This window comes from Argopecten irradians, chromosome 16, assembly GCF_041381155.1.
Source record: "Argopecten irradians isolate NY chromosome 16, Ai_NY, whole genome shotgun sequence".
NCBI classification, from domain to species: Eukaryota; Metazoa; Mollusca; class Bivalvia; order Pectinida; family Pectinidae; genus Argopecten; species Argopecten irradians.
The window spans coordinates 15,174,602-15,194,425 of record NC_091149.1 but is presented as its reverse complement, the minus strand read 5'-3'; the positions used below and the strand labels follow the sequence as shown (position 1 = coordinate 15,194,425).

The following is a 19,824-nucleotide window of genomic DNA, read 5'->3' as shown; positions in this document are numbered from 1 at the left end:
AGCCTACTCCTCCTAGACCCTTGAGTGAATTACATCCATATTTGGTATGAAACATCCTTGGGGAAGGACAAACATATTTTATATAAATGAGATAGGTCCGACCCCTAGTGGCAGAGGGGCGGGGCCCCAAAATGGCAAATTTTCTTAATTTAAGCTTTTAAATCCTACTCCTCCTTCATCCTTGAATGGATTTCATCCATATTTGGTGTGAAACATCATTGGGGAAGGACAATCATATTTTATATAAATGAGCCTGGTCCGACCCCTAGGGGCTGAGGTATGGGGGCCCAAAAGGGCAAATTTTCTTAATTTTAGCTTTAAAATCCTACTCCTTCTTCATCGTTGAATATATTACATCTATATTTGGTGTAAAACATCATTGGGGAAGGACAATCATATTTTATATAAATGAGCCTGGTCGGACCCCTAGGGGCTGAGGGGTGGGGTCCCAAATGGGGAAATTTTCTTAATTTTAGCTTTAAAATCCTACTCCTCCTTCATCCTTGGATGGATTTTATCCATATTTGGTGTGAAAAATCATTGGGGACGGACAATCATATTTTATATAAATGAGTCTGGTCCGACCCCTAGGGGCTGAGGGGTGGGGCCCCAAAAGGGCAAATTTTCTTAATTTTAGCTTTAAAATCCTACTCCTCCTTCATCCTTTGATGGATTTCATCTATATTTGGTGTGAAACATCATTGGGGAGGGACAATCATATTTTATATAAATGAGCATGGTCCGACCCCTTGGGGTCGAGGGATGGGGCCCCAAAAGGGCAAATTTTCTTAATTTTAGCTTTAAAATCCTACTCCTCCTTCATCCTTGGATGAATTTCATCCATATTTGGTGTGAAACATCATTTGGGAAGAAAAATAATATTTTATATAAATGAGTCTTGTCCGACCCCCTAGGGCTAAGGGGTGAGGTCCAAAAAGGGCAAATTTTCTTAATTTTCGCTGGCCCACTTTCTGTTTTCAGGTTTTGGTCTCCGATCTCAATCAAAATTGGTCTATAGGGGTTTTAATTGATGCCGAACAACATGCAAACATTTTCGTAAAGATTTTGGTATTCCAAGATGGCCGCTGGCCCACTTCCTGTTTTAAGGTTTCAGTCTCCGATCTCAATGAAAATTGGTATATAGGGGTTTTAATTGATGCCGAATAACATGCAAAAATTTTCGTAAAGATTTTGGTATTCCAAGATGGCTGCTGGCCCACTTCCTGTTTTCAAGTTTCAGTCTCCGATCTCAATGAAAATTGATCTATAGGGGTTTTAATTGATTCAGAAGGGGGAACTTTAGGTGAAGACAATCATATTTTATAAAGGACCGAGCTAAGGCCCATTGGGATAGTATGGAGGAGGTATGGAGGAGGTCCAAAACGGGAGCTTTGCTGAAATTTGGCTTTAAAATCTGACTCGTCCTTATATTAATCCTTGAATGGGTTACAACCATCGATGAAGGGCTACCAAGTTTGTTCAACAAATGACATTTACCTATTTCAGAAACTTACATATTCAACTAAGGAGTTCCTTGTATTGTTTATATTAATCGTTAACCAATACTTTATACTTTGTTGTTTTGTGCCATGAGTCAGATGACCGTTAAGGCCCATGGGCCTCTTGTTTCCATAGTTAGCTCCATATTATTAAGGTTAGGTTGGAGTCCCTTGTCAATTAGGAGTGGGGGAAGGTATAAAGGAGGGACAATTTTCTGTTTTGTCCAGTTTTATTGGAACTAAATGATATTTTTGAATGATTTTTTCATGAATTAAAAATCCATTTACATGTGGAAATAAAACATTTTTGAAAATATAACTTAGTGTCAAAAAATAGGTCACAGTGACCTAATTTTGTTATATGTCAATTATTCGAGAATAAAATATATCTGGTGCCATAGTATACCAGAATAAATGTTATATACATTATATTAAATTGCATTGAGCAATATATTTGCATATTACAAACTTAAATGGTTAAAATCATTCACCCGGGGTCGATATATCCTTGATATGCCCAAATAAGATTGGACAAGTAAAACTTGTCAATAAACAGCATCAAGGAAAAAGGAAGTGGGACGACTGATTTGTCAGTTGTCTGTATGATATGACAGGAAGAAACCGTAGTGTGCGATAGGGTGCGATGTTTAATATCTTTGGTAGTGTTTTTTAAGATAGCGCTATAATATGGGTATATACGAGTTTCCAACAAACACCAGTCTTCGAATATTAAATGGCAAACGTCATACGCAACACATATGATCAAGGTGATCTTATCTGGTTATGTGACGTTCGCCTAATTTACCCCAACAACACAACTAACAAACGACAAAATCCGATGATGTAACGATGCATGATGTGATTACTTTGTTCAGAAATTCTATGATAAGATCAATCTTTCCGACAATGTTAATCTTTCTTTACTGCGCTTTGTTAATGAAGACAGCATATCCCCGGTCCCCGTGGATGATTTAGCTATAATTGTTTATCTATCACAGAGCTTCCCCCTGGATAACGTTAGATAATAAAACAACTAGATTGGATGGTTAATGACTGCGTCTATCCTCGCCGCGGGTAAGATAAAACACCAGCAGTCTAGCTCTGTAATAAAACTATCAGACCAATTTTACAAAATCGATAAAACTCTCATCTCCTACATTGCCTACCGCGATTGAACGAGTAAATGAAATGTCCAGATCGTCCCTGTGTGTCTATTGAATGTACACCGTGATACGTTAGGGTCCCCTTACATCTTATACTGTGGAAAAGACGTATTCCTAATGGGATAAAAGATTCTAATTCTAATGCCACAGGGATATGACCTGCATACATACATCCCTGGTGTGTCGTTAGAATATCGGAATTGCCTCTTCTTCTTCTGTATGGCTTAAAGAGACAAAATATAATGGCATAGCGAATCATGTAAGCGATTTCCTCTAGTTTGTCATATTTTGTTAGTATAGATTACCCTTCATTAGGACTAGGAGGGTCCCACATGCCCCCATCCCAACCCTCCGATTTTTTTTCTTCTTTTACTTTTTAGTGAAATATTAGATGGCGTTCATTTTTGATGACGTCACAACCGGAACTTATACAATGTTAACATCGGAGTTTATTGTTGTTGTTGTTGTTTAAACTGATTGATAAGTGATAAAAAAAACTGATTAGAAATACTAGTTTGCTGTTGAAAACGTTTTTGCTGCCTCAAGCCAAATATGAAACAAGAGGCCCAGAGGGCCTGTATCGCTCACCTGGTTTGTAATGTCAAGTAATATTCTGAATACAGGTTCATTGTTCTTTTCTGAAGGAATTATAATATTAACCTCTAAATCCCCTATTGGGCCCCACCCCTTCTGCCCCCAGGGGGTCAGAGCCAAAATTTACACAAGTTCTGTTTCCCCTTCCCCCAAGGATGTTTATGGCTAAATTTGAACACAATCCAAGCAAAACTCTATGACTAGTAGCGATTTAAAGGATTTACCTCTATTTCCCCTATGGGACCCCGCCCCTCCTGCCCCCGGGGGGTCAGAGCCAAAATTTATACAAGTTCTGTTCCCCCTCCCCTAAGGATGTTTGTGGCCAAATTTGGTTACAATCCATGCAGAACTCTAGGACAAGTAGCGATTTATAGGATTTACCTCTATTTCCCATATTGGGCCCCGCCCCTCCTGCCCCCGGGGGGTCAGAGCCAAAATTTATACAAGTTCTGTTCCCCCTCCCCCAAGGATGTTTGTGGCCAAATTTGGTTACAATCCATGCAGAACTCTATGACTAGTAGCGATTTAAAGGAAATGTTGACGGACGGACGGACGACGGACGCCGCGCAATGACATAAGCTCACCGGCCCTTCGGGCCAGGTGAGCTAAAAATTGCTAAAAAATTATCATTTTGAGCTTAAAATCCTATTCTTTTCATTTCCTGAAAATCCTAAAAATCACTACATATATCGGATTATTTGGTCCTGATATGTATTTGTTGTTCTATTGTGGTCATTGTGATACCTCATTTGTCTACTTCGGTTGAAAAATGTCAATGTTAGGACTATTTTTCATTTTTTTAATGACATTTGAGATGACGACCATTTTGATGACGTCATAACTGGAAGTTAATCCCAACGTATGCAATGTTTACATTATGATTTGTGATCAGTGAGTCATAAGGGTTAAGAAAAATATTGGTTCGGAGGTTTGGGGGGAGGGTTGCATGTTGGACCATCCTAGCCCATGACCTACATAACTTCCTAATAACAAAATCATACCGTATAATATAAAATCTGTAAAACTATTTGCACTGCAGGTTGCAAGATCGTAAAAGACGACTAAATAATAATAAAGGATCTTGTCTTTTCAGTTCATCCTTACGTCTCCTTTGACACCCGTCTCTCTTGACACCGCCTCACTAATGGCCTGTTGTTGAGCGATCGCCCATGTGAGGTAGGCTCTGGGTTCTGTCCCCTGGCCGAGACACACCAACGTCTATAAAAGTGGTAGTTTTTGCTCCTACTTATCGTTCAGCATACAGGAAGTGGGACGACTGGTTCGCCCGTTGTCAGTATAATGTGACCGGGTGGGGTGTGTTGCTTGGTGTCTTCAACAATTCCACTATACAACAAGACAACGCGAGCATACTGCAGTCTCCCAAAACACGCACCTCGCATTTCACACACATTGCATGCATGGGAGGCCATCCTTACATGACTCTGGCTGTTAATAGAACGTTAAGATATACAAACAAAATTCCTACCTCCTAGGTTGGTTAGTTGATTTGTCCCAACGTCCTATTAATAGCTAAGGTAATTTAAGTACAGCTTCTGCTCTATACAATGTGTTGTAGTGTGTGGATGTCTATGTTAGGGTAGTCCGCGGTAAGTGGAACTCTCGCCATTTTTAATTTACTATTTCACTGAAGCTTGCTGTCAAATACACGAAACGGTCTGACAATCAGTGAACCAGTCGTTCCATGTTCTTTTATGCGAGTGCTACGCAGAAGCAGGAACTATGGGGTATGTCGCTATCTTTGTATTTTTAAACGACGCTTTGAAATCTTGATTAAAATTACGTATTGATGCTTTTGCCAAATTAATCTGCTTATATTTATATCTTTCAAAATTAAATTCATAGTTTAACAAAACAAAAATTTTACAGTGCATACATTTTGTGTGTGTTGTAATCAATATTTATAAGCATCATACATTTTTATCTGTCCATTTGATTGATTTCCTAAGCTTAACTCATCAAACCTGATGGGTTTTGATATATTACTGAGGACATGAAATAGCATGTCAAAATCTTCGGACAGTCATGACACATATTAGTGTAAGATGTATAGACATGAAAACCTATTCACTACATTTTACGATCATAAAACAAAGACAGCTGGACCCAGTTTCACGAACATTTCTTAACTGTATGGTGTACATGGACTTTAAATTCCCAACATAGAAGCATAATAGAAGTTGAGGTAAAAATATAACGTAGGACCATTCGTTAGAATCTTTAATGCTTTCCTATCGAGAATTTGAAGTTAAGGAATTCATTCATTAAAGTTAAGAAATACATGTAAAACTGGACACAGATGCATTTTTGTTTGATTCTACTACATTGCAGCAGATAAATAAGGCATGATTCCCATTGAGAGTGTATGGCAAAGTAACGATCTTGCTATCACAAGTACATACAGCAGGCAAATACCGCTGGCTCCCAAAATACACACAGTTACAAATAGCATGCATACTCATGATGCACATAAGGAAACAATAGGAGATAAATTCAATCTTGTGTGCAAAACGCAATTAGGAGCAAATAAGTTCTCTTTTAAAAATAACAAAATAGCAAGGAAGACTGTTAAACTTACAGCCTAAAGAAAAGCAAAGTTATGGTTATAATATACAGTAAAACAATGTTATTATGAAACTCTTGGGACCAACAAAATCACTTCGTTATAAGCGTAGTTCGTTTAACACATATTAAAGATATATTCTAGGAACTTTGGCGCTGGATTCAAACAATTACGTTGTATACATGATTTCGTTGAAAAAGTGTTTGTTATAAACATATTTAATGTACTTTGTTTTATTCAAAATCATAAACGAAACTAAAGACTGATGGATCCGATTGAATATTGAGAGTCAATCTGATTAAAATACAGATCTTTAGTATCTCTACGTTGATAAGAGAATCTGATAACATCCCATTAGGATTTGTTTGATTGAGAGTACCATATTCCGAATATGTTGTTGACATTGCATGTTTACAAAAATAGTGTATATATTGCTATAATTACATGAATTAGCATAAAAATGATTTTCAGATCCATTTCAAATATCACATTTATCTTTAAGTAGATGTGATGAGTATATCCCTGTAACTTTTAGTTTCATAAACGCGTCCCACACGCTTTGAGATATGTGCTGATAACTCTGGAAGCCTGTTTCTCCGTACACTTTGATTCGTTGTAAATAACCAATCATAACCGAGATAACATCTTGCAAGTCTCCGACGTCATCATTTGGGTAATCAAGCAACGAAACATTTGGTGACGTGACCTGATACGTCACTTCCGTTTGGATTCCAGGCCACTGTTTCTCAAATGTTGCTACAGTTCTAAGACCCATGTGTGGCTTTTGAACAATTATCACAGACTTAGGTAAGATGCTGTTTCGTTTCAGTAATTCGTAACTGTATTTTAGATTTTCGCCTGTATTTTTAGAATTTTGTTCTGTAATTATTTTACTTTCAGGAACTCCCATGGAAATAGCAACATCACGAAATATTTCAGCTTCACTTTTATCCCATTTACCTGCAAACAAAAATTGAAAAAGACAATGATATTAAACGTATAATGGAACGTAGTTAAAATTAACGTTCCAATATTAATCAATTTCTGGCACTCTGTTGCGAATTGTAAATGCTTCAAGGTGTAAATCTATATTTAGATGTATGCAGTATCGAACGAGGTGTTGAATAAAATGTTAGATATAAAAAAAAATAAACAATAATTAATTAAACATTCACATAATAATTGTGTCAATTTATGCGATTTTCGTATATCATTGTCTTAAATCTGTTAAAAAGAAGTACAGTCACAATGTAAATCACTACAAATAATAATAAATTCGCATACCATTTAGTTACATACGTCTTTGTTCACAATAAAATCAAATAAAGGATGCAGCTGTTGAATAACAATTTGTTTATTCCGTCTTTGCATATTACAAAGTTTGCTCCCTTGCAAATAGGTATCCATGGTGACGTTATTATTCTGTGGGCGCAATTAACGATGTTTTCTTCGAAAAGTATGACGTTACGTACGCAAACACGTGACGTCACAATCGATACCTACCCACAAGGACAGATAACTTTGTAATATGCAAATACAAGAGTACTACACGTGGTATAAATTTGTTTATACAACACGTGGTATAAACTCTGTACGCATTTTGATTATCTGACACGGTGAACTTTGACCGAACTACTTATTTCTCAGTGCCACGTCATCATTTGTCAACGTCAACAATTATCGAGTGACGACATGCTACATTTTATGTTGTGATCGCTGCTTGACGTAAAAAGTGATGTTGGTTGGAAAGCGTACCGTATTGAGTGGTCGTTGTCAAAAACGTTTTTATGTGTAGTATTATAATCTGTGTAACTGTTGTTGACGGAAAAGGATTTTACTGGTGAGTTTGGTAGATTAAACGAGGCTGTAACGAATTTGAACTTGATAACAATGGCTTGATGATGATTTGGCGGGAAGTAAACGGCACGGCTCTGTCGTGCGCATGATTTTATATAGTCCGATATTGAGTTTTATATTGTTCGAATAACTTAAATGTTTCATCCTAAAATTGTTCTCAATTAGAAGAGTTTTATATAAACGAATTCTTTATTAAAATATAACTTTTAGAATATTAATTCGTGCCTTTTTGCTGATGAAAATATCGCTTCATCTTATTTGAATATCTCAGCAAACACTCGTTACCTTATCCTCGTCGTATATCTATCGGCTAAAAAGCTGATATAATAGTGGTAGAGACAGGTCACACGACTCGTGGTTGTTGGATATGGAATTTACTCCACACGAGTGAGTTATTTTTGAAAAGTTACAAAAGACACGAGCTTGAAAGTTTTTTGTAACTCACTCGTGTGAAATAAATTCCATATCCAACAACCACTCGTCGTGTAACCTCTATTTACATACTTTTTGTCGTTTCGCGGATAATATTTTTGCACCTTTGTTAATATCCCTAAAACTCAAACAATATCATCCTCGTAAAACAAAATTACATTTCTGTAACTATACGGTAATAATGTTGAAGTCTATACCACTGGTCAAATTTCCAGATTTGCCAGAAAACATCAGCAGATCTCCATACCCAGCTAACCAGAGACGGGCAGCTTCTACTGCAACTCTTCTGTCATGACTTCCCAACCCAAGTATGAGGTCACTCTGAAAATATGAAAAGATTTGATTTATTAAAATGAATAATCGGGCAAAGGAAGTATAAATTCGGTAAAATGTTGTTGATATATCCAGTATAATTTCCTATGAAATAGAAAAATAAAACGTCCCACCAAAATCGCTCTGCATGCGAAGAAATTAAGTTATATGATTGGAATCCTAAAACGTCCTCCCGGCTGGGTATGTCCGTATTGACATGCCCACGCAGCCTCGCTTTCAGGATTTATTTTTAGAACTGCTAAATTTACACGGGGCTTTTAGGTTTCAAATTATTTTATGGATATAGACGTATTTATGTATACTACCTTTGCTCTCACCGAACATAACAATCGCTTTAATGTCTTCCTTGCCGCTTTTAAGAACTGTTCTGCGGCTTTTCTCTAACATAGCCGCCACAGTTATATGTGAAGCAAATAATATATGGCTGTGAGTTTAAACTTTTTAGTAGGTAAGGAATAGTACACGGGTCTGATAAAATGCATACAATCGTCGCTTATATATGTTTTACTTTTGATATCATTTCACTAGCTTTAGTAAGCACCGTTTAAATGTCTAGAAGCCTTTGGAGTTACTTATTTTTTAATATTTATTTCACTAGCTGTTGTAAGCACCATTTATATGTCTAAAAGCCTTTAGAGCTACGATATTATAGTTATGTTAACAAGTGGAACCTGACGAATCAGACATCATGTTGGAACGACTCTATTGGTCGTATTAGACAGTGTCGGAAAAGTCAGGTATTGTTAACCATTGTTATTCACGTGAATACTGTACAGTGTCGGATTTGACAGGGTTTCGGAAAAGTCAGGTGTCGGATTAGACGGTATAATGATTTTACTTTTATATCACAAGGCAATGATAATTTACGGAGTTAACTTTTGAACCTTTTGTTTACACTCTTTCCGGATTTTGTATGTCCGGTAAGGTGTTATGAATTAATATCTATACACATGTGTCCACGTATAACGGAATCTCATAAATTTCCATATATGGGAGTACTCTCTTTTTGGTTTCTCTAGAGGTTGGCAACCTTGGGTTTCCATTAAAAAAAAACCTATGACTTTTCTGTTTACACTTCACATGTCTCTTCCGGCTTTGTCCTGTCCGGTAATGTTTCGTACTTTACCTTTTGCAGTGTGTGTTGTACTTGCAGAAAATCCCAAACAATCAAAGCAGAACGAATGTGACTATTCGGAATCGCTGTACAGGTGTTGGTTTCTGTCACACGTGCTACGGCTGTGTTAGAAGATATGGCGATATACGTGATACATAAAATGGCTAAGAGTGTCCCTCTGTCTGTCATGGTCGTGTTGACATACACACGCCAAACTGACCTTGACATTGATAAACATGGGCAGGTCATAAAGCCTGGTTAGGTTGATACCAATCTGATGTAACCGTATTCTCAGTCAATTACACATATAGACTTGTCGTTTATGGCGTTTCTTAAGTTGACATTGCATTGATATTATTATTGTATTCAGGTTATATGTATTGAATAAAATGTTATTCATGTTCTGTGTTTCGATATGCATATTGTAACGTGTTATCTTGATATTTATAGTTGATACATATATTTAATTATTTTACTATTCTTATTGTATATTTGTTACTTATATTGTTACTTTCGATATTCATATTTCACATTTCGATATTCATATCGTAATATCGTCGTTCATATTGCTCCACTTTCATTCTCATGACTTCATCGTCGTTCACATTGTATCATTATCGTTGATAATGTATCATCGCCGTCTACATGCATATTGGATCTAATTCGTTATTCTTACAGTAATCTAGTCTTAAAAGATGACGCAATAAAGAATTTATTTTTATATTTTTTTTACCAAAAGAATAACGAAATATACTACACTTGTATATGAATAACAAGATTAAAAAGTGAACGACGGTGATACCATCTGAATAAAAAGAAATATAAATATCAAAGATACAATAGGAATATAAAAGATACAATATATATATAAAAAAAGATGCAATATAAATATCAAAGATACAATATAAATATCAAAGATACAATATAAATATCAAAGATACAATAATCAAAGATACAATATAAATATCAAAGATACAATATAAATATCAAAGATACAATATAAATATCAAAGATACAATATAAATATCAAAGATACAATAAATCAAAGATACAATATAAATATCAAAGATACAATATAAATATCAAAGATACAATATAAATATCAAAGATACAATATAAATATCAAAGATACAATATAAATATCGAAGATACAATATAAATATCAAAGATACAATATAAATATCAAAGATACAATATAAATATCAAAGATACAATAATCAAAGATACAATATAAATATCAAAGATACAACATAAATATCAAAGATACAATATAAATATCAAAGATACAATATAAATATCAAAGATACAATATAATATCAAAAGATACAATATAAATATCAAAGATACAATATAAATATCAAAGATACAATAATCAAAGATACAATATAAAATCAAAGATACAATAATCAAAGATACAATATAAATATCAAAGATACAATATAAATATCAAAGATACAATAAATCAAGATACAATACAAATAATACAAAGATATCAAGATACATATAAATATCAAAGATACAATATAAATATAAAGATCAAATAAATATCAAAGATACAATATAAATATCAAAGATACAATATAAATAAAAATCAAAGATACAATATAAATATCAAAGATACAATATCAAAGATACAATAATACAAAGATACAAATAAATATCAAAGATACAATATAAATATCAAAGATACAAAATACATAAATATCAAAGATACAATAAATATCAAAGATACAATATAAATATCAAAGATACAATAATCAAAGATACAATATAAATATCAAAGATACAATATAAATATCAAGATAAATATCAAAGATACAATATAAATATCAAAGATACAATAAATATCAAAGATACAATAATCAAAGATACAATATAAATATCAAAGATACAATAACAAATATACAATATAAATATCAAAGATAACATACAATATCAAAGATAAAATAAATATCAAAGATACAAATAAATAACAAAGATACAATATATCAAAGATACAATATAAATATCAAAGATACAATAATCAAAGATACAATATAAATATCAAAGATACAATAATCTAAAATAATACAAATATACAAATAAATATCAAAGATACAATAAATATCAAAGATACAAATAAATATCAAAGATACAATATAAATATCAAAGATACAACATAAATATCAAAGATACAATATAAATATCAAAGATACAACATAAATATCAAAGATACAAAGATACAATATAAATATCAAAGATACAATAATCAAAGATACAATATAAATATCAAAGATACAACATAAATATCAAAGATACAATATAAATATCAAAGATACAATATAAATATCAAAGATACAACATAAATATCAAAGATACAATATAAATATCAAAGATACAATAAATCAAAGATACAATAATCAAAGATACAATATAAATATCAAAGATACAATATAAATATCAAAGATACAATATAAATACAAAGATACAATATAAATATCAAAGATACAATAATCAAAGATACAACATAAATATCAAAGATACAATATATAAATAATAAATATCAATATAAATATCAAAGATACAACATAAATATCAAAGATACAATATAAATATCAAAGATACAATATAAATATCAAAGATACAATATAAATATCAAAGATACAATATAAATATCAAAGATACAATAATCAAAGATACAATATAAATATCAAAGATACAACATAAATATCAAAGATACAATAAATCAAAGATACAACATAAATATCAAAGATACAATATCAAAGATACAATAAAATATCAAAGATACAATATACAATAATCAAAGATACAATATAAATATCAAAGATACAATATAAATATCAAGAACAAATAATAAATACAATCAAATATAGATACAATATCAAAGATACAAAGATAAATATCAAAGATACAATATAAATATCAAAGATACACAATAATAGATAAATATCAAAGATACAATAATCAAAATACAATATAAATATCAAAGATACATAATCAAGATACAATATAAATATCAAAGATACAATATCAAAGATACAAAGATACAATATAGATACAATATAATATACAATATAAATATCAAGATACAATAAAGATACAATATAAGTAATCAAAGATACAATATCAAAGATACAATATAAATATCAAAGATACAATAATAAAGATACAAATACAATAAATATCAAAGATACAATATAAATATCAAAGATACAATATACAAATATCAAAGATACAATATAAATATCAAAGATACAATATAAATATCAAAGATACAATATATAAATAAATCAAAGATACAATAATCAAGATACAATAATAAATATCAAAATCAAAGATACAATATAAATATCAAAGATACAATAATAAAGATACAATATAAAATCAAGATACAATATAAATATCAAAGATACAATATAAATATCAAAGATACAATATAAACAAATATATCAATAGAAAATCAAAGATACAATATAAATATCAAAGATACAATATAAATATCAAAGATACAATATATATCAAAGATACAATATAAATATCAAAGATACAAAATAAATAAATATAAAAGATACAAAGATACAATAATCAAAGATACAATAATCAAAGATACAATATAAATATCAAAGATACAATATAAATATCAAAGATACAAATAAATATCAAAGATACAATATAAATATCAAAGATACAATATAAATATCAAATATACAATATATATCAAAGATATCAAAGATACAATATAAATATACAAAGATACAACATAAAATATCAAAGATACAATAGATACAATATAAATATCAAAGATACATATATAAAAAAGATGCAATATAAATATCAAATAACAATATAAATATCAAAGATACAATAATCAAAGATACAATATAAATATCAAAGATACAATATAAATATCAAAGATACAAGATACAACAAAGATAAATATCAAGATACAATAATCAAAGATACAATATAAATATCAAAATAAAGATACAAATAATATCAAATACAATATAAATATAATCAAAGATCAATAAATTCAAGAATATCAAAGATACAATAAATATCAAAGATACAATAAAAATATCAAAGATACAATATAAATATCAAAGATACAACATAAATATCAAAGATACAATATATAAATATCGAAGCAGAATAAAGAACAAATTATGCAATATGAATGACAAGAATACAATAAGAATATCATCACTGCATAGGTTTTGCATCGTTCGACACGCCATAGTCGTTCATCCCTTCACAGCAACATATACTCATCGCTTTAACATTTTAGTATCTGTAGACGGGACGAACTTGTGATGAAAAGAGGATTAGACAAGCACTGCGAACTACTTCGAACATCCCACAAAATAGACTGGACAACGAAAAATGTCAACAGAACGATTACCATATCCATATCGGATACTTTAGATCTTTTATACAGTGGAGAATAAGGATCTGTACAGATGCAGACTTACTTAACGAACGTTGACGCCTAAAGCGTGTTGAAGAAAAAGTAAAGTAAAGTTTATGACCACAAATCACATTCTCTGCTCTAGTTTCAAAGCAATTTTCAAAAGTTCGTTATAAGGAAATATATTTGTTAAAAGGCTTAGTGAGTTTAATTTCTTTATACAAAGTGCATTACAGACATGACAAATGTAAGTTTCATCACCATTGCCGTTGTCATCATTAATACATGAACACATTTTACAACAATTTTCTAAAAATGTGATGGCTTTAGCAGAGCAAAGTCTAATCAATATTCAAAGGTAACATAGGCAAATTCCTAACTTAAAATTCTCAGTAAGACCTTTGCACCGTACCACATTGGCGCTTAGCTAATACGCTACGTGCATACACATTTTCAAACCAAGTATAGTGGGTAAAAAGCTTATTAAAAGGACGAAAACAGCGTATTTCGGTACAAGAAATGAATTCTGAAAAGACAGATGTATCATCAGCAATTATATAAGGTTCAGTTCTTGGTCTGTTACTCGTGATTTCGTAAATGATCTTCCAAAAAAAGTGAATTCAGAAGAGCGAGGACATTGCAAGTGAATTCAGAAGAGCGAGGACATTGCAAGGTGATCCAAATACGATGGGGACCTGGAGTAATATCTGGCTGTTGCGAATGCACCCTGAAACGTATAAACACATGTAAATAGGCAAAAAACCAACGACAAATAGCCGGAGCATCAGGATGTTTGATGAACGTATAAGTAAAAATATAAAAAAAAGGCAAATCAAAGTGTTGGTGTATTACGAAGGACGTTTAATTTCAAAAATACAAAATCATTCATTCCGGTGTACAAAAGTTTAGCTAGAACACAACTTGACTACGTAAGTTTGGTGAAATGCTCCGTACAATATCAAGGATATAGACGGACTAGAAGCTGTGCAGAGTAAGGCAACAAAAAGTCTTACGGGAATGAACAGTTTAAATTATGCAAGAAGACTAAAAATTCTAAAGCTCCCAACGCTGTCGTATAGAAGAACAAGATGGGATATGATTGAGTCATACAAAATAACACATGCTTTATATGAGAAAGAGGCATATACAGAGTGTACTTTCTTAAAACTATGGGGAAATGTTGCAACTAGGGATAGTAGCAGAGGAAATACAAATATGATCTTTCCACAGCAATCCAGGAAACTTTTACAATGTACAAATCACAGCAATCCAGGACACTTTTACAATGTACGTAGTAACAGGACGGTGAAACTGTGGAACAGTCTCCCCGATGACGTTGTTTCAGCACCCAACATAAACTTTTAAAAATGGACTAAAAAAACACTAGGAAACATCAGAAAATACTGTTTAACTGTTGTACTTGTATCTGTCGCCCAACATCCGCACACGTCCGCAATTATCCGCAATGGCGTGTTTTCCGTTCCCAGGATTTTTGAACTGCACAAAATTTTGATTGCTGAAATCATTCGCATTAGATACGCTATAAATACTCAATGCATGCTTATCATTTGCACTGTATATCCGCTGTTATTCGTTGATATCCGCAACTGACGAGAGTGACTCTTGGTCGAGTGTCGAGTTTCGAGTCAACATTTTTGAGTTTCGAGTCAACAGTTTCGAGTTAACATTTTCGAGTTTCGAGTTAACTTTCTCGAGTTTCGAGTTAACTTTTTTGAGTTTCGAGTTAACTTTTTCGAGTTTCGAGTTACATGCTGAAACATCTGGCTGCTCCCTTTAAGGCATTTATAACACATTCACTGGTACGTTTAGGTAGAAGTATGAGGATGTTTAAGTAAAGGCAAAATATAACTTATATTCTAAGGTAACATAAGCAAAGTATTTGTTTAAAATTCTTAATAAGAAAGCATTACAAAGTCGTGGAAGTATTTTCTAAAATTCTGTAGCATTATCATGGAAAATTTTAAAGGGCATTTCCTTAAATCAAGGAACACTGATAAACCGGATCGATGTGTACATTTCTCCAGATCCTTGCGGTGACGCTTTAATGGATTTACAATTCTGAATAAGAAATAATTACAAAGTTATGAAAGATTTAATTTCTTAACTTATATAATGCTATCGAGAATTTTAAATACGGACGATTTCTTTAAATCAATGAAAACTAGAAACTGACTATTAACCTTTGCATTATCTCGGATCTTTGCACTGAGACAAACAAACAAAAGTTTACATACATGTATTAAATGGTGCTATGATATGATATATGACTGTCTTTGCTTTCGGGTTCTGATTTCTCAGGTGCTTCCCCATCTTCTTCGTGAGAATATCGATCCCACAGCCTAAACATAACATCATATATGATAGGTTTATGACTTTGCTTCAACTGCCAGAGAAATAATAGGAGATCTAGTTTCAAACACTCGCACACAAATCTGTTTACATTCATCATACTTCTGGTCGATTCCGTTTGGAAGCTTTTTCTTAATTGATATGAATTTATTTCCTCTATAGCTTTTGATCGCATACCTTTTATCGATGTCACCTGATATGCTAGTGAAACAATATTCAGTACGGAAACACAGAACAGCATCACCCAGACTAGGAGGAATATCTTCTCATTGATCATGTTCGATGGCAATGAGCACTGCACGGTGTAAGTCTGAACATTAATTTGCTGGCGAACCGTCAAATCACAAAATGCTTCTCTTGGAAATCGATTTGTTTCAGCCATCAATATATTTGGCATATTTGATAAATAATCTATACCGAAATTAATGAAATCTATCCCAAGTAAGAACTGTAGCAAGTAAAATTGTGAAATTGAATTAAAGACCATCAGAAACTCTGTCACGATGAACAAGACTGTGTATCTGTAACCGGATGGAAGTAGTGAAGTTATATCCGTGTGATATATCACAGATTCCCGTAAGTTTATATAACGACGAACATAATTTTCAATCCTGGTCATTGCATCCTCATTAATTTTTCGTCCATTGTCATCATCGTCTTTTCTCTCAAACATGTCGTTATCCAAAGCATCTAAGCAAACAGTGTGTTGAAACCCTTCTCTGGCACCACCGATTCTCCATAGAACACGCGGAATACAAAATAATACAGCTTGCAGAATCAAGATATGGGTGACCCAAGGATAATAGTTAAAAGTCCTCTCCTTGAAATCCTTGTCGCGGCGAATGTTTCTGACCGGTAACTCCTCGTCAAATGGCACATAATAGAATCCTTGTGTAAAACAAACATAGTTTGTGTAGTGCACACGTGAATCTGGAAACTCGGCTGGACAGTAACAGAACACTGTTACCCCTTCGTTTTCTTTGGCGAGGAAAACGTCGATGCCGTAGCTAAGGAAAGATAATGTAAAGAGCGTAGCGGCGACAAAAAGGTTAGCTCTTTGAGTAAAATTGTCTCCGGATTCGCCTAATTTCCGCAACCGACGAGTTGCACTGAAAACTTTGGTAATGGGTAATCTGTAAAATAAGTACAACATAAAATGATAATGTATATTGGATATTGTTATCTACATCAACATTATAACAATAGCATTACTTGTAGACCATTTGTGGATACGGAATAATGAACTTTTACATATCTATGAAAACTTCAATGCGAAAACTTTTTCTCAATATGATACGAAAGCATTGTACTTTTTTTATTAAGCTCCATGTATATAATTTCAGGCTCTCAGATTAGTTATTGGCATCTAAAGCCGTTAAGGGATATTTGCCAAATACCAGGTTTTGTAGAATAAAATTCATATTGTATAACATGGTAGCTGCATCCTAAATATGATGGTATGTGGTAAACTGCACAAAGCATCAGTTAAAAGGACGAAAATCAGTTCCATAGCACTATCATATAGACAAGTTCCCACTATTGTAAAGAGACACAACACGACCATACCGCAGCCTCCCGAAGTATACAGACATTCACACATCACATCGCATACAGTAAGGCTGTCCTTAAATTACCCTATAGCTCTTAATAGGACGTAAGAAATAACGTACCAACTAAATTATTACTTATGACAATACATAACATTGATTTCATAATTATGTAAACATATTACATATGCTGTTAAAGGACTTCAAGACTAAATTACCAACCACCCAAATGTTTTAGAACATTACATTATTATGATGGTTCAAGTAATATGTATACTGTAACCAACATTATTTTAGTTTACGAAATACCAATTATCGCATAATTTCGTGAGAGAGTTCTATCGCGGAATCAAATTTTCAGCGATTGAAAGGAATGATCGCGAATTCCTGTGTCGCGTGTAATCGTATAAATGGTAAAATGAATGCATGGTTGTCAGGAAGACTTCTTTAACGCGAATTTTAATGCACCGCGAATACTGAATGTGCTAAATCATCACTAAGAACACTTGTTCACGAAATCAGGTGTTCGCGAATATGTTAAAAATAATGTGACACGAAGTATTGTATACTAAAAAATAAAGTGGTTTAATGTAGCTCTGATTTTCATCATTAATACATTTGATCTTACTTACTCCACAGAAAATATTCTCGTCATCTTCACCGTAATCTTCAAACCTTATGCGTCCGGCCTCGACAGATACCCCAGGTAGTGACTGATATTCTGTGCGACTTTTATAAAGGCTTATTATGAAAACATGACATCACGTATATTTTCAGACTAGGCTATAGAACGGATATAGGGTTATCACCCTCGGGTATGTTCTTCAATCTATCCCAAGCTATTGACTAAAGATAACGAACAATTTACAAGGAAATGTGCCTGAATTTCAGAGAAATATTAAACATTCACGGGTTTTAAACAAAGTTTTTTGTTGAAATATTACTTTATATTCGTAAGAACTAATTTTAGTAACATAAAATAATACTAACGACAATGGGGTCGCAATAGCCGGGTGGTTAAGATGTATTGACATAGTACCACAAGCTCTCTACCCTTGGGTCGCGAGTTCGAATCCCATGTGGGACAGATGCTAGGTACTGACCGCTGTCGGTGGTTTTCTCCGGGTACTCCGGCTTTCCTCCACCAGCAAACATGGCTCGTCCTTACATGACCATGGCTGTCAATAGGACGTTAAACATGTTGCTATATATTAGTAAGAAGTAATTTCAGTACATTAAACTTAAAACAAACTACTAACGACAAGATATTATGAAATATTGATTGAATGATGGACCTTTACGTCCTTTTTACGGTTACAAAATAAAACTCTATCAAAATTGAAATCAATTTAATAATGGCACAATATCGATCGACATCACGTCTCAGTGTATAACAATGTATAAGGGAAATGTTTTCGCAGAAAGATGGTGATAAGCGCTAAAAAAATAATGGTATTGCGTTCAAAGTCAGTTAACAATATATTAATATGACATGTGAAAAAACCGTGTGATAAAACGTGTAATTCCTAATGAATAACAGTATCATTTCATCGAGTGAGGTGAAAATTTTGATATTTTTCACAAGTACTTCCCACTCGCGATAAAATATTTCCATCTCTCGAGATTTATTACATTTTACGTCCCTATTCTAGATCTAAACTAGGTCAACTGATACCAGTACATGAAGTTCAATCACTCGATATTTCCCCGCTTACCAATTTATAGTCCAAAACATAGGGCACACATTTTGAGGAAAAATAACATAATTGAAAAATCGAAAAAAAAAAATGCGTGTAAAATTATCAATAAGATAAACGACGTAAAGTAATAATTGCTTGATGTTGGATAACTCCCCTTAACAGCTACGTCATTTCCGTCCTTTCGCCTCGATATAAGGCATGTTGTGTCTCTTTTTGGAAGACCGTG

The 19,824-nt window shown here is 32.9% G+C and overlaps 2 protein-coding genes across 2 annotated transcripts; both read right to left on the bottom strand.

Moving 5' to 3' along the window:
• Nucleotides 1-5,480: 5,480 nt before the first annotated feature.
• LOC138310940 (uncharacterized protein SCO4629-like) lies at nt 5,481-9,892 on the bottom strand. Its single transcript, XM_069252299.1, has 3 exons — nt 9,586-9,892; nt 8,324-8,447; nt 5,481-6,797 (listed from the first exon to the last, which is right to left on the bottom strand). Exons 1-3 carry the CDS (start codon nt 9,820-9,822, stop codon nt 6,316-6,318), a joined length of 843 nt encoding a protein of 280 aa, XP_069108400.1. The 5' UTR covers nt 9,823-9,892; the 3' UTR covers nt 5,481-6,315.
• Nucleotides 9,893-15,682: 5,790 nt separating this feature from the next.
• LOC138310746 (innexin unc-9-like) lies at nt 15,683-18,622 on the bottom strand. Its single transcript, XM_069252085.1, has 2 exons — nt 18,531-18,622; nt 15,683-17,484 (listed from the first exon to the last, which is right to left on the bottom strand). The coding sequence occupies exons 1-2, from the start codon at nt 18,551-18,553 to the stop codon at nt 16,242-16,244; spliced, it is 1,266 nt and encodes a 421-aa protein (XP_069108186.1). The 5' UTR covers nt 18,554-18,622; the 3' UTR covers nt 15,683-16,241.
• Between the last annotated feature and the right edge of the window lie 1,202 nt (nt 18,623-19,824).

Coding starts and splice junctions, on each gene's coding strand:
- LOC138310940 (XM_069252299.1), bottom strand. CDS start 9,822: ATGACCTGCCCATGTTTATCAATGTCAAGGTCAGTTTGGCGTGTGTAT. Junction 8,448..9,585: donor TACAACACACACTGCAAAAG/GTAAAGTACGAA, acceptor TCATATTTTCAG/AGTGACCTCATACTTGGGTT. Junction 6,798..8,323: donor ATCTGGAAATTTGACCAGTG/GTATAGACTTCA, acceptor TTTTGTTTGCAG/GTAAATGGGATAAAAGTGAA.
- LOC138310746 (XM_069252085.1), bottom strand. CDS start 18,553: ATGACGAGAATATTTTCTGTGGA. Junction 17,485..18,530: donor ACGAGAATATTTTCTGTGGA/GTAAGTAAGATC, acceptor CTTATTTTACAG/ATTACCCATTACCAAAGTTT.